Here is a 14,203-nt window from a genome sequence, read left to right as displayed (position 1 = left end):
CACATACAAGCATAAGAAAATATATGTGATTATTTATTGAAAAATATTGTTTGTTATCTTCATTGATAGGAAAACCTGCTGGCCAAATACAAATTGGCTTCAAACACTGCAAAATATGCTACTACTAGCCTACTAGTCTAGTTTAGAAAATATTTGACAATGAAGCATATGATAAGAATTTCTTATAAAAGCAATACTAAATAGCATGTGTTCCTGCGAAAATTCAAACTGCCAATTTCATTGTAATGTTTTGGCTCCTACCTAGATTTAAAATGATGCTTGTTTTGCCAATCACAGATTCACCCATTCCTGTGGACGCCAATTTCGTGGAGAGTCTGTACACAAAGTATTGCCATGGCAACCAGCCTGTTGCTGAGGGAGGGGGCTCAGAAATCGAGATTGAGCACCTTGCAGATGAAACCGACAGCGACTCTGAGGGGTCAGAACAGAGTGAAGAGGTATTGTGAATGTTTAATGCCCACCTGAAATATATGTTATTTTAGTGTAAAGATATGCGCTGTGCTCTGTGAAAAGGGGGTTTTAATGCATGTGCGGAAAGGGTTGTCCCAGATTAGCCTGTGCAGTCTGCATTTAGTCATTTTATTGGGTAAATCCTGTTCTTGGTGTCTTAGGGGGATCAAAGGAATGCACCCATTCTAGAATCATACTCATGACCTCCTGATCGTTGAGCATTATTACAAAATGATAAATAGATCTAACAGTGTCATGTGCAATCGGATATTAAATCATTTAGGTAAAAGAATTTTTGTAAAAAATATTTTGTAGCATTATCATTAACAGATTGTCTAAGGTAATGGTATGGGTAGCTGTGTTTTAAGCTCATCTGACCACAACAATTTCAAATTTGGTCACATGATGTCAACAAGTATGTCAAAAGCTTCAATTAACAATTAAGAAAAAAAATCTTGTGAACAATGAATCAACATGAATTGCTTGAAACATGTTTTTCCCCCAACAATGGTGAAGGGATGTAGAATTTGGTGTTTTCAGTTCGTTTGTTGGTCACAAACTTTTCGCAGCTGTATCTCAGAAACTGTTCAAGATTTAATCATGAAACTTCATGGGTGTATACATATTCACGAGGAGAAGTGCCATGTGTAAGAATTTTAACCCTACACTTTCTTAAATACAAGTTATTGTCATTTGTTGGTTTTAACTTTTGTATTACACATGTATGTAACTTTTCAGGGCTTAGATACTATTGAAAATTTCAACATGAAACTACCTGTTTTTTAGGATTATACCATACATCAAGGGGTTTGCACCCATCAATTAACAATATGTATTTGGTTGGGGATATCAATTCAAGGAATTTGCTTATTCTCTATGATATCTTGACCAAGTTTGAAAATTGTTCTGGTTTGCTGAAAAACATGACATGACAACTTGAAAGTGTTGTAATGGATGTGAAATGCACTTGTCCCCTTAGGATTTAAGTCTGCCTTGATTGATGTAAGTTATGATTGTCTCTTTGCAGATTTGATCTGTGTGATGTGTGATTTTTAACCAGGTTTTTAACCAGGTTTTCCGAAGGAAAAAACTGGTTATTAGATTGGCGAATGCGGGCGGGCTGGCTGGCTGGCTGGCTGGCTGGCGGGCTGGCGGGCGGGCGGAACAAGCTTGTCCGGGCCATAACTTTGTCGTTCATTGTGAGATTTTAAAATCATTTGGCACATTTGTTTACCATCATTAGACGGTGTGTCGCGGGAAAGAATTACGTCGATATCTCAAAGGTCAAGGTCACACTTTGAGTTCAAAGGTAAAAAATGGCCATAAATGAGCTTGTCTGGGCCATAACTATGTCATTTATTGTGAGATTTTAAAATCATTTGGCACATTTGTTCACCATCATGGGACGGTGCGTCGCATGAAAGAATAATGTTGATATCTCCAATGTCAAGGTTGCCACGACTAAAAATAGATTAATTTTCAAACAAACTTACAAAGAGGGTTAATTTTGTTTGTTCATTTCAAAAGTTCAGTTTGAGTTGTCTCTCCTTTATCAGATTTTTTTTCACAATGAAAAACTGGTTTTGTGACAATTTTGTCCCTTGTTTAAATAGGGCTGGAGCCTGTTATGATTGATGTAATTTGTGACTTTCTCCTTGGTGATTTGTATTATGTGATTACAGTAATAACTCGAAGTTTTCGGACACTCTAGGTTTTTGGACACCCCGTTTAGTGACCAATAAATATTTTTTGTGACTCTTACCTTTCGTACATCAATCATTATTTACTCTAAAATTTTTGACAGTATATTTTACAGCGCTATTTTGCCAGATTTCGGCACTGTATTCGCTTATCTTGTGAAACTTGGATCATATATTTTTATGCCCCCCTTCAAAGAAGAGGGGGTATATTGTTTTGCACATGTCGGTTGGTCCGTCTGTCGATCCGTCCACCAGATGGTTTCCGGATGATAACTCAATAAGGCTTTGGCCTAGGATCATGAAACTTCAGGTACATTGATCATGACTGGCAGATGACCCCTATAGATTTTCAGTTCACTAGGTCAAAGGTCAAGGTCACAGTGACTCAAAACAGTAAAACGGTTTCAGGATGATAACTCAAGAATGCTTAAGCCTAGGATCATGAAACTTCATACTTTTTAGGTACATTGATCTCGACTGGCAGATGAGTCCTATTGATTTTCAGGTCACTAGGTCAAAGGTCAAGGTCACTGTGACTCGAAACAGTAAAATGATTGCCGGATGATAACTCAAGAATGCTTACGCCTAGGATCATGAAACTTCATAGGTACATTGATAATGACTGGCAGATGACCCCTATTGATTTTCAGGTCACTAGGTCAAAGGTCAAGGTCACAGTGACTCGAAATAGTAAAATGGTGTCCGTATGATAACTCAAGAATGCTTACGCCTAGGATCATGATACTTCATAGGTACATTGATCATGACTTGCAGATGACCCCTATTAATTTTCAGCTCACTAGGTCAAAGGTCAAAGTCACAGTGACTCAAAGCAGTAAAATGGTTTCCTGATTATAACTCAAGAATAAATAGGCCTAGGATCATGAAACTTCATAGGTACATTGATTATGACTGGCAGATGACAACTATTGATTTTCAGGTCAGTAGGTCAAAGGTCAAGGTCACAGTGACAAAAAACGTATTCACACAATGGCTGCCACTACAACTGACAGCCCATATGGGGGCATGCATGTTTTACAAACAGCCCTTGTTACAAACGAATTAAGGTCATTCAACCTTGGAGACGCATGCCTGAGGGCAATGGACTATAAACTTTGCGTAATTGGGTGAATAACCATGTATACCAGTAAAAATAATCTCTTCACCCAACAGCATTTTAAATGATAGCTTCCTATTGAGGAAGGGGTATGTTTAATTGTTTTACTTTTTTGTTCTGTATCATTTCAGGCAAGAGTTAACAAAGCTGTAAAGTTGTATTTATTTCAAAGTAGAAACTCTTTTGTGAATTGATTTCTTGCTTTTTATGCCCCCGGTAGGGTGGCATATAGCAGTTGAACTGTCCGTCAGTACATGTATGTCAGTATGTCAGTCTGTCCGTCAGTCCGAAAACTTTAATGGTCATAACTTTTTCAATATTGAAGATAGCAACTTGATATTTGGCATGCATATGCATCTCATGGAGCTGCACATTTTAAGTGGTGAAAGGTGGAGGTCAAGGTCACCCTTTAAGGTCAAATGTCTAATATATTGCGTCTGTCCGTCCTTACGAAAACTTAAACATTGGCCATATGTTTTTATTGTTGAAGATAGCAACTTGATATTTGGCATGCATGTGTATCTCATGGAGCTGCACATTTTGAATGGTGAAAGATGAAGGTCAAGGTCATCCTTCAAGGTCATATGTCAAATATATGGCGTCTGTCCGTCAGTCAGAAAACTTTAACATTGGCCATAACTTTTTCAATATTGTAGATAGCAACTTGATATTTGGCATGCACGTGTATCTCATGGAGCTGCACATTTTGAGTGGTGAAAGGTGAAAGTCAAGGTCATGCTTCAAAGTCATATGTCAAATATATGGCGTCTGTCCGGCCGTCCAAAAACTTTAACATTGGCCATAACTTTTTCAATATTGAAGATAGCAACTTGATATTTGGTATGCACGTGTATCTCATGGAGCTGCACATTTTGAGTGGTGAAAGGTGAAAGTCAAAGTCATCCTTCAAAGTCATATGTCAAATATATGGCGTCTGTCCGTTGGTCCAAAAACTTTAACACTGGCCATAACTTTGTCAATATTGCAGATAGCAACTTGATATTTGGCATGCATGTGTATCTCATGGAGCTGCACATTTTGAAAGGTGAAAGGTCATGGTCATCCTTCAAGGTCAAAGGTCAAATATATAGCATCCCTCCGTCCGAAAAGTAACATTCGCCATAACTGTTTTATGCCCCCAAAGGGTGGCATTTAGTTTTTTAACTGTCCGTCAGTCCATCTGTGTGTTCGTCAGTCAGTCTGTCCATCCGTCAGTCTGTCTGTCCGTCCGAAAAATTTAACATTGCCCATAACTTTTGCAATATTGAAGATAGCAACTTGATATTTGGCATGCATGTGTATCTCGTGGAGCTGCACATTTTGAGTGGTGAAAGGTCAAGGTCATCCGTCAAGGTCAAAGGTCAAATATTGCAATATTGAAAATAGCAACTCAATATTTGGCATTCATGCTTATCTCATGGGGCTGCACATTTTGAGTGGTGAAGGGTCAAGGTCATCCTTCAAGGTCAAGGTCAAATTTTGCAATATTGAAGATAGCAACTTGATATTTGGCATGCATGCGTATCTCATGGAGCTTCACATTTTGAGTGGTAAAATGTCAAAGTCAAGGTCATCCTTCAAGTTGAAGGTCAAAGGTCAAAATTGTTCAATATTGAAGATAGCAACTTGATATTTGGCATGCATGTTTATCTCATGGACCTGCACATTTTGAGTGGTGAAAGGTCAAGGTTATCCTTTAAGGTCAAGGACAAAGGTTAAATATTGCAATATTTAAGATAGCATCTCGTTATTAGGCATGCATGCAAATCTCATGGAGCTGCACATTTTGAGTGGTGACAGGTCATGGTCATCCTTCAAGGTCAAGGTCAAATTTTGCAATATTTAAGATAGCAACTCGATATTTGGCATGCATTTGTATCTCATGGAGCTGCACATTTTGAGTGGTTAAAGGTCAAGGTCATCCTTCAAGGTCAAAGGTCAAATATATGGCTTCAAAGCGGTGCAGTAGGGGGCATTGTGTTTCACAAACACAGCTCTTATATTTCAATTTAATACAAATTTTCTGACATTTAACTTTCGTGTATAAATTTTCAGACACCTGTAATTTTTAGCTCACCTGAGCACAACGTGCTCATGGTGAGTTTTTGTGATCGCCTTTTGTCCATTGTGCGTTGTGCGGCGTCAACATTTGCCTTGTTAACTCTCTAGAGGCCATAATTTTTTTTCCAATCTTCATGAAATTTGGTCAGAAGATTGGTCTCAATTATATCTTGGATGAGTTTGAGAATGGTTACGTTTGCTTGAAAAACATGGCTGCCAAGGGGCGGGGCATTTTTCCTTATATGGCTATATATGGCTATAGTAAAATCTTGTTAATACTCTAGAGGCCACATTTATTGTCTGATCTTCATGAAACTTGGTCAGAAAATTCATCCCAATAATATCTTGGACGAGATCCAAAATGATGCCGGTTGGTTGAAAAACATGGCTGCCAGGGGGCGGGGCATTTTTCCTTATTTGACTATAGTAAAACCTTGTTAACACTCTAAGAGGCCATATTTATTTTCCGATCTTAATGAAACTTGCTCAGAAGATTTGTCCCAATGATATCTTGGATGAGTTTGAAAATGGTAACCTGTGCTTGAAAAACATGGCTGCCAAGGGGCGGGGCATTTTTCCTTATATGGCTATTCATGTATATGGCTATAGTAAAATCTTGTTAACACTCTAGAGGCCACATTTATTGTCCAATCTTCATGAAACTTGGTCAGAAGATTCATCCCAATAATATCTTGGAAGAGTTCGAAAATTGTTTTGCTTTCTTTGGTTGAAAAACATGGCTGCCAGGGGGTGGGGCATTTTTCCTTATATGGCTATAGTAAAACCTTGTAAACACTCTAGAGGCCACATTTATTTTCCGATCTTCATGAAACTTGGTCAGAAGATTTGTCTTATTGATATCTTGGATGAGTTTGAAAATGATTACGTTTGCTTGAAAAACATGGCTGCCAAGGGGCGGGGCATTTTTCCTAATATTGCTATAGTAAAATCTTGTTAACACTCTAGAGGCCACATTTATAGTCCGATCTTCATGAAACTCGGTCCGAAGATTCATCCCAATAATATCTTGGACGAGTTCAAAAATGATACCGGTTGGTTGAAAAACATGGCCACCACGGGGGCAGGGCATTTTTCCGTATATGGCTATAGTAAAACCTTGTTAACTCTCTAGAGGTCACATTTATTTTCCGTTCATCATGAAACTTGGTCAGAAGATTTGTCCCAAAGATATCTTGGATGAGTTCGAAAATGGTTTTGGTTGCTTTAAAAACATGGCCACCAGGGGCAGGGCATTTTTCCTGATATGGTTATAGTATAACCTTGTTAACACTCTTGAGGCCACATTTATTGTCCAATCTTCATGAAATTTGGTCGGAAGATTGGTCTAAAGGATATCTTGGATGAGTTCGAAAATAATTATGTTTGCTTGAAAAACATGGCTTCCAAGGGGCGGGGCATTTTTCCTTATATGGATATAGTAAAATCTTGTTAACACTCTTGAGGCCACATTTACTGTCTAATCTTCATGAAACTTGGTCAGAAGATTCATCCCAATAATATCTTGGACAAGTTCAAAAATGATGCCGGTTGGTTGAAAAACATGGCTGCCAGGGGGCGGGGCATTTTTCCTTATATGGCTATAGTAAAACCTTGTAAACACTCTAGAGGCCACATTTATATTCCGATCTTCATGAAACTTGGTCAGAAGATTTGTCCTATTGATATCTTGTTATCTCAGGTGAGCGACTCTGGGCCTTTCAGGCCCTCTTGTTTTATATTCTCCATTTCTTAATTTTCGGACTTGAAAAAAAAAATGTCAGAAAACGTAGAGTTATTACAGTAATAATTTTCTCTTCAGAGATTGAGCATGGTGGAGAGCCAAGAAAGTGAGCTGGAGGAATATTCTATCATTGAGGAGAATGACGTTGATGAAGAAAACATGTGAGCTACGTGTTGTGTAACCCTTTCCTGCGCAGAAGAAAAGTGGAAATGGCTATATTAAAACAGTATAAAGCCAGAATAGTCTGTGAGAAACTTGCAGTCTGTTCAGGTTTTATGTTGTTTGCTGCTCATCAGTTTCTTGCGGCTTGAATTGAAGCCTGTAAACTTTGACATTTTGATAAATCCTTTACCACACAGATTGGCACTTTGATGCCTTTGTAGTCTCATAGAAAATCTAATTTAATTTAAGACCTTTCATAATATATTAAGCTTTGAAGGCTTCATTTGAACCATAATTAACTAATGAGCAGCAAACAGCCCAACACCTGAACAGACTACTAATGAATCCTAGGCTGTACTGGTATTATGCTGGTTGCATCAAGCCATTTTCACTTTGGTTCTGAGAGGGGAAAGGTTGAGGTTGTCTGCCAGTAATATGAGAAGTGCACACACAATTAGGAGACATATTTAAGTCTATACCATGGTTTTATACTGGTGTATGGATAGAAATGATCCTATATGGTTTGATACTGATGTATCGATAGAAATGATCCTAAATGGTTTGATACTACTGGTGTATGGATAGAAATGATCCTATATGGTTTGATACTGATGTATGGATACAAATGATCCTAAATGGTTTGATACTGGTGTATGGATAGAAATTATTCTTTATGGTTTTATACTGGTTTATGGATAGAAAATTTAATGATCCAATATGTTTTTACTGGTGTATGAATAGAAATGATTCTTTGATACTTGTGTATGAATAGAAATGATCCTATATGGTTTTTACTGGTGTATGAATAGAAATTATTCTATATGGTTTTGATACTGGTGTATGAATAGAAATGATTCTATATGGTTTGATACTGGTGTATGGATAGAAATGATCCTAAATGGTTTGACACTAGTGTATTGATAGAAATGATCCTATATGGTTTGATACTGGTGTATGGATAGAAATGATCCTAAATGGTTTGATACTAGTGTATGGATACAAATTATCCTAAATGGTTTGATACTGGTGTATGGATAGAAATGATTCTTTATGGTTTTATACTGGTGTATAAGCCTGTGCAGTCCTCACCGGTGAATCAGGACACTTTACTTCTAAATGGGATTTGTGCTAAGAAGAGACTTCCTTTAAATGAAAATGCTGCCATAAAAGCAGAAAGTGTTGTCCTTGCCTAAGCATGTGGATTTAAGTTAGCCTGTGCTGCCTCCACAGGCTAATCTGGGACAACATGTTACACACATTCATAAAACCAGTTTTAACAGAACGAGGCTTATATTATTTGAATCCACCATAAAATCTTCTATACACAGTGTTGACATACTGGCATGCTCTGTAGGTGCCTGGATAACGATGTTGATGACATACAGGAGGGTCATGAGGTCAACAACCTGGACCGGGAGACTGGGGCAGCCCACCTTCCCCTCAACAGTGCCATGAACATCCTGGAGAACAGGGCCTCCAGGTGAGGGATAAATGCATATGCAGAAAGTGTCATCCCAGACTAGACTGTGCAGTCTGCACAGGCTAATCAGGGACAACACTTTTCCCTACTATGGTATTTTTGTGGTGCTGCCAAAATGTCCCTCAATAGTATTATGAACATTCTGGAGAACAGGGCTTGAATGTGATTGAATTTTGCTGTTGCCATGTAGTTGTTCTTCTACACGAGTCACATTGATTAATAAGGTTTTAAAGGAAGTTGAAAATCATGGTTATCAGATTTGAGCGGTACTTTCTGCCTTTGTGAATGCTTATATGACCTAATAAAGAATATAAATCAGCAAAGAATAAGGCTTGTTAAAGCATATTCAGCATATGATAATCTTGTCTGTCAGGAGTGATGATGAGACGATGCTGCTACAGTTCCTTCAGGAATCTGAGAACCCCTGGCCCCGCGGCAGACGGAATGTCCTCATGAGACATAATCCCTCCAGTTCAGGTACGTCATGTCCTCATGTACAGAATGCTGGACTACAGGCTCAATTGGGGCTTTGCCAGCTAGTACAGATGTACAGAGGGTTTGACTACAAGTCCAAGGAGTTGGTGTTTTATTTGTGTAGATTTTTATGTCCCCCACTATAGTAGTGGGGGACATATTGTTTTTGCCCTGTCTGTTGGTCTGTCTGTTGGTCTGTCTGTTTGCGCCAACTTTAACATTTTGCAATAACTTTTGCTATATTGAAGATAGCAACTTCATATTTGGCATGCATGTGTATCTCATGAAGCTGCACATTTTGAGTGGTGAAAGGTCAAGGTCATCCTTCAAGGTCAGAGGTCAAATATATATGGCCAAAATCACTCATTTTATGAACACTTTTGCAATATTGAAGATAGCAACTTGATATTTGGCATGCATGTGTATCTCATGGAGCTGCACATTTTGAGTGGTGAAAGGTCAAGGTCATCCTTCAAGGTCAGAGGTCAAATATATGTGGCCCAAATCGCTTATTTTATAAATACTTTTGCAATATTGAATATGGCAACTTGATATTTGGTATGCATGTGTATCTCATGGAGCTGCACATTTTGAGTGGTGAAAGGTCAAGGTCAAGGTCATCCTTCACAAGTTCAAGGTCATCCTTCAAAGTCAAACATAATATAGGGGGACATTGTGTTTCACAAACGCATCTTGTTATGATTTGTAAGCTCCAGAAGGGAGGAATATAGTACATAAAGCACATTGTCGGTCTTTTCTTCTGTCATTCTGTCCTGCTTCATGTGAAGAACATAATTCTAGAAGTATTGACAAGATTTAAATGAGACTTAATAAGTAAAAGGATAAAGTTCATGAACCATAACACTATCATTATCTAATTAGGATTAATAGACTTACTGCCGATTCGGCAATTTTCTTTTAAGGAACGCTTCCTTAGAATTGAAGGTATTTAAATGAAACTTTGTACATTGATAGGGGACATTGAGAAGAAATACAGAGTGGAAGAACCACAACTCTTATTTGTATTTTTTTAAAGTTATTGTCCTTGGTTTTAATTTGTTATAGCCCATATCTTGCGTGGTGCATAAATGAATAAAAAATTGACCATTTTAGGCTGAAATGGCCTCGGAAAAAGTCATCATTTTTAACCTCCATTTTACAGGAATTGTAATGGGATGCTGATATCTCTTGAGTTCAAGTTGTAGTGCTCACAGCTGAGTTAAATTGATTTTTCTGTTTTTTGGGGAAAAAGGGGCGTTCTGGTATTGTACAGGTTGAAGACATCTTATTTAACTTATTACTTGTAATTAAGGATGGCAACGAATACCGATTTTGGTATTCAAATATTCGGTCATCCTTCCGAACGAATATTCGGATATTCGGTAAACATCTGTTGGAAAAAAAATCAACAAAATCAACTTTGTTTACCGTACCATTACTCCATGAATTCTACTTTCGTTTTTATCGTTTTTTAAACATTTCTTTAAGTAATGTACCTGATAGAATATTGAACAATTAATTAAAGTGTGGACCATACGATACGCAAATACTCATTAGAGGTTTAGTAAAATATTTTCTTAAAGCTTTTTTGATTGGACAACGTGATTGTAACCATACGATACGCATTTGCTAAATTTAATTAGAGCAAAAAAACAAAAACATTTTCGATTGGAAAACGCAATTTACGTCAATCTTTTTTTTTTGCATAAGTTCTTATTTGTTTTTTACACCAAGTCGGCTTTTCCTTTACTCATTTAATCTTTGATGATTTTAAATGTAATTTGAGTCATTAGATCAAGTGCAGGTCGGTGTTCTAATTGCCGATGCGATTTGCACCTATCATAATTTTGTCTTTGGTCAATTGAAGTTTTCTAAAGGTAGGCAATAATCGGGATTTATGGCAAGTATACTAGCTATCATCACTATAGCGACGCATTATTGCGCGCACCGGAACAAACACTATGACACGAGGAACAACTTTTTTACCAATTTTTTAGCAAATTTCACAAATACAAAGTCTTTAAAATTACTTGATTTTTTTTATCTATTTCTTCCGAATATTCGATTCGGAAAATAGTATTTGAATAATGGTGCAGGACCGAATATTCGAATATTCGTTGACATCCCTACTTGTAATTGAATGTATATATTATTCCCCTCACCCTTTTCACAGAGCTTCTCCTGAATCTCGATCTGGGACTGTACTTACCACGACCCCCGTCATCATCAGCTGCTTCTTCATCATTATCATCAGGAGCAACACCAGTGACAACAGTGGCCGAGTACCCAGGCAACCTTTTACCCCTTCTTTCCCCTTCGTCCTCGAGCAAGAAAACTTGGGGGAAGCAGCCAACACGCTGTGGCGAGAGCTCAAGTAGGATATTTTGAATAATCATTCATCATCAAATTGGCCACATCAGGCAAAAGTGGGTTGTATATCGTATGCAGCTAGTGTAGCTCTGAAGCTTTGCATAGGCACAGTCTGATCAGGAGTTACACTGTCAGCTAATAAGCCTTTAGAGGTCTGTGTGGCGATGTGAATATGATATCCTTAGCAACTGCAAGGTCAAAGGTTCAATGCCCACTGGGAGGGTTCCTTCAATCTCCCCCAAAGACACAAAGTATGTGTTCTATATCAAGGAAAAGGACTTGAGGGCGTTTCAATATGCCTTAGGCTTTTGATGCAATCCAGTTAACCCTTTGCATGCTGGGAAATTTGTCGTCTGCTAAAATGTCGTCTGCAGAACTTCTAAAATTAGCATTTTCTTCAATTTTTTTTTAAGAATACTATCAGAATAGCAAACAGTTTGGATCCAGATGAGACGCCACGTTCTGTGGCGTCTCATCTGGATCCAAACTGTTTGCAAAGGCCTTCAAAATTCGGTTCCCGCACTGAAAGGGTTAAAATAGATAGATTTAGATAGATAGACTTTTAGCTGTAGAGTCTCAGAAGGTTATGTAGTCTCTTTAGAGGACAGGTTGGCTCCAGACCAGACTGTCAGATGTGCATGCCGGGTTGAAGCTGCGCTGGCCCACATGAAATAAGACCCTTTCTGACATTAAACTGCTAAAATATGCGTTTTGGTCAAGCAGGCCATATTCCAATATAAATATAGCTTGAGATCTTGAAAAATCATGAATTCTGTCCGTGTAAATCTGAAAAACACTTAAACTGACCGAATTTATCAATTAAGGGGCTTTCAATATTTTGACCACTGCTTTAAGCTGCTATATTGCTATAGATACATATGTCTGTTTTTGTATGTGATGTGATGTATGTGTGTCATTTGTTTAACATACCAAACCTGAAGCTATCAGCATTCTTTCACCAATCAGTTGTTCAATTTACATTGGTCACAATTAAACAGATTTTTTTTGCTTTTTAATTTTTTTATTTGCCTTTATCTTTAATTTGCCTCGGTCTTTCATAGTGTAAATAACAATAAATATTTGCTTAATCATGTTCTCTGCAGGACAGGGGATGCCCTGTTCGTCCCAGTCTCTACAGGACATCCACTCAAGGTGTCGCATGACCGACGCTGATACACTGGAGCACATCCAGGCACGCTTCAATGAACTTGCTGCCACCACATTTAGCACCCTTGCTGCGGCCAACGCTGCTGTGTCCAGCGAGATAGAGGCCAGGGCCCGGGCCTCCCAGGAAAAGTCAGGTCAGTCCACATATCCCCGTATGAGACACAGTCTGGGAAAAGTGGGCTTAATGCTTGGTCTTTAAGTGTTGTGGCAGATAACATGTGCAGTTTGCAAAAGCTTATTAAGGCTTTCACTTTATCTCTACACTTATATTTTGTTCAGAAAATTCCATAAAATCAGAATATGTTGTCCCTGATAAGCCTTTGGGGACTGCACAGGCTATTCTGGGACAATACCTGAAGACCATTCAAATTAAGCCCTGTTTTCCCAAAATGCAACCATTTCTGCCATGTCCAGTGAGATAGAGGCAAGGGCCTGGGCCTCACAGGAATAGTCTGATGGGTGGGTGGTTGCTGTGGATATAGATCTAAGGTATAGAGCTATATTAAAAATCAAGGACAAATGATAAAACTTAGTCCTGAGTTAATTAAGGATTTTGAAATGATATTTCATAAGTAACATGCATGCTGAGAAGCACTTATTATAACCCAGTCTCTATGTCAAAGGTAAAATAAGAGAAATCAATACAAACTTTGTCCTATTCTGAAAAAAAGGACGAGCAAGCAGGGTTAATATTCAAAGGCTTATATAATCTTTGCTTCATTTATCACTGTCCCAACTCAGCATAAAGTAATAGCTAGTTAAACAGATGTTAGCCATATACTCTTTGCTTCATTTATCACTGTCCCAAATCAGCATAAAGTAATAGCTAGTTAAACAGATGTTAGCCTAAGAGAAGTTCATGCTTGCAAATAGAACAAAATGTGCCTTCAAAGTTAAAGTATGGTAAATTTAAATTACTTTTTTGAAGAACTGGATCCAGCTGGATAAGCTATACAGGCCAATCAAAACCAGCCTTTTGTAAAATCAAGAACCCTGACAACTTATCAAGAAATATAATAGCACCTACCTGATTTCAGAGAAGAAGAAGGGATCAGGGGCCGTCACTAGTCACACCGGACATTGGAGCAAGGGAGACTTGGGCTCAAAGGGCCATAAAGGGAGAGAACCAGGTCGGGAGTCTGATAGGAGCCCCCGTAGGACCCAGTCTGTAGGGGCTTTGTGTAAACTGGGTGAGATTTAGCTTTAAGGCATATTCCGCCATTTTGTGGGGTCAGAAACTTAAAATGTGCTGATCTCTAAGGTCAAAAGAAAACAAATGTTAGCTTATATGTGTTTATATTAAGTGGTTTACTCAATATAATAAATGTTATTTCCTCTGTTTGTGAAAACTAATTGTCCGTTCCATGTAAACAATAATTTTGTTTATTGATTTTGTATATATTTTCTTTTATTACAATATTTGTATGCCCCCGGATCGAAAGATCTGGGGTATATTGTTT

At 38.1% G+C, this 14,203-nt stretch overlaps 1 protein-coding gene across 3 annotated transcripts in view; it reads left to right on the top strand.

The window, feature by feature from the left end:
* Positions 1–14,203, top strand: part of LOC127833134 (E3 ubiquitin-protein ligase TRIM37-like) — a 101,677-nt gene that overhangs the window by 69,829 nt on the left and 17,645 nt on the right. For all 3 annotated transcript variants that reach the window (XM_052358371.1, XM_052358369.1, XM_052358370.1), the window contains exons 14-20: positions 298–458; positions 7,169–7,251; positions 8,607–8,732; positions 9,106–9,209; positions 11,380–11,580; positions 12,680–12,877; positions 13,781–13,933. In XM_052358371.1, coding sequence (XP_052214331.1) covers positions 298–458; positions 7,169–7,251; positions 8,607–8,732; positions 9,106–9,209; positions 11,380–11,580; positions 12,680–12,877; positions 13,781–13,933 — 1,026 coding nt within the window. The remainder of the gene's footprint in view (positions 1–297; positions 459–7,168; positions 7,252–8,606; positions 8,733–9,105; positions 9,210–11,379; positions 11,581–12,679; positions 12,878–13,780; positions 13,934–14,203) is intronic.

Source organism: Dreissena polymorpha, chromosome 1, assembly GCF_020536995.1.
Source record: "Dreissena polymorpha isolate Duluth1 chromosome 1, UMN_Dpol_1.0, whole genome shotgun sequence".
In the NCBI taxonomy this organism is placed as follows: Eukaryota; Metazoa; Mollusca; class Bivalvia; order Myida; family Dreissenidae; genus Dreissena; species Dreissena polymorpha.
Note: the sequence above shows the minus strand (reverse complement) of the source record. Positions and strands in the feature narration are given on the sequence as shown.